A 1,707-nucleotide genomic window follows, 5' to 3' on the forward strand; every position below is an offset into this window, starting at 1 on the left:
CTGGCAGATTCCTCTTCTTTAAGGTTCAAAATTTATTTATATTTTTATAGCATTGGCGCATGACGGTTTAGAGTTTGTAACTATTATATCATTATTATGTTTTTCAAATAACTATAGGCTATTCCAAGAGGAAAAGATAAAATAATTAATTGAAAATAAACTAATGAAAGGAAATTTAAACAACATTCATCAGAATTTACGATACTAACCCTTTCTCATAAATGTTATTTCTTTGGTGTCCATCCGTGGATGTTCACTATAGTTGACCTTTTTGTTTGACCTCATCGACTCAAAGGAACAGTGTTTGAGAAGCTCGGTTAGATTTTTGTCCGTAATAGGCCATCCGAGGAACGATGCAACTTTCTCAACAACATCACTGAGACTCTATACACATTAAAGTAATTATATATCCAAATAAATAAAATATATAAAAAAAACACTTACAGTATACCATAGATACCCGGCCGTATGTCAGATACCGTCTATAATTGATATGTACCGGTACATTAGCATATATTAATTAACTAAATACAAAATTAATTAATATTTATAAACAGATAATAGGTATTGCTTCTTACTCTTTGCACGTCTTCGTATTTGACGAACAGTACGTTTTTATCGTTGCGTTGACTCCACCAATAGGAGTTCATTGAAAACCAGTTTCCAAAAACAACTGTAATGAAATATTTTTAAAACCCTACTTGCGTAACTACACTCATTCATTAACAATAATCAAGTGTTAAGATAAAAATAACTTCGATAATGATGCTGATGCTAATAATAATAATGATAGTACTGTACAGTTGTTTCAGTGATAGGTTATAAGCTTTATAGAATTATTACGGTTAGTAATTGTAACGATAATTGTAATGATATTTGAATATTAATATACGATAATGATATAATGATAGTAACGATAATCCATATCGAGGATAATAAAAATTTCTAATACAACAACAATAGGCTTAATAATAGTAACGGTTACAACAATAAGCTTATAATGGCCAAGAATAATAAGAAACTATCATGTTAATTAGCTACTCACGATTCCCATCGCAGAAATCATTCAGAAATTCACTCCACGAGTCATAGGTTGGGTAATGTTTTACCATTTTGTGAAAATAGAAGAAAGAAACAGCAGTGTCTTTTGGATTTCTACAGACAAATACAATCTAAGAGAAAAAAAACCCATCTCAAATGTGAACATGAATCAATTGGTAAACGATTTGCAAGTATATACTGATTGTTGTGAATATTTACCATTAATTATTCTCGACAGTCATATTTAGAATTGCTTATTATTATCATATACTAATTTGAGTAAGGACCAAAATGTTACCGTCCGGACGCGTGCACATCTGGAAGAAATATATTATATCACTACTCTCGTAGGTGACTTCTCTTATTGGCTTTTTTTAGTTCTATATTTATGTCCATTAAAATATGATTAAAACTAACATGAATATAAAAAGAACACAAAAAACAATTTCCATGGGTGGGTGTATAGTTTAGAATTGACAACGTTTTAAAGTATTTGAAGATCTGGAGCAGTATGTCGATCAAATGTCACTCCCAAATCATTACATATACATGAGGGTGCTATTCCATACATTTATACGTCAATAGTGATGCAAGGGCATAATCACGTCTTCCTTCGAATAACTACCATTTCAAATGTTTAATTAAATCTTCACCACGATAAATAAT

General features: G+C 30.3%; 1 protein-coding gene across 1 annotated transcript; it reads right to left on the reverse strand.

Annotated features, from left to right (window-relative positions):
- Positions 1–209: 209 nt before the first annotated feature.
- Positions 210–1,172, reverse strand: LOC117120190 (sulfotransferase family cytosolic 1B member 1-like; the record flags this gene model as incomplete). The annotated part of the gene is made up of 3 exons (XM_033265207.1): positions 210–384; positions 579–673; positions 1,046–1,172. Coding segments are annotated over 3 exons (397 nt in total), but the record flags the coding sequence as incomplete, so codon positions are not given.
- Positions 1,173–1,707: the final 535 nt, after the last annotated feature.

The sequence above is a fragment of the Anneissia japonica genome, unplaced genomic scaffold, assembly GCF_011630105.1.
Source record: "Anneissia japonica isolate Jap-2015-1 unplaced genomic scaffold, ASM1163010v1 scaffold200255_len1696_cov88, whole genome shotgun sequence".
Taxonomy (NCBI): domain Eukaryota; kingdom Metazoa; phylum Echinodermata; class Crinoidea; order Comatulida; family Comatulidae; genus Anneissia; species Anneissia japonica.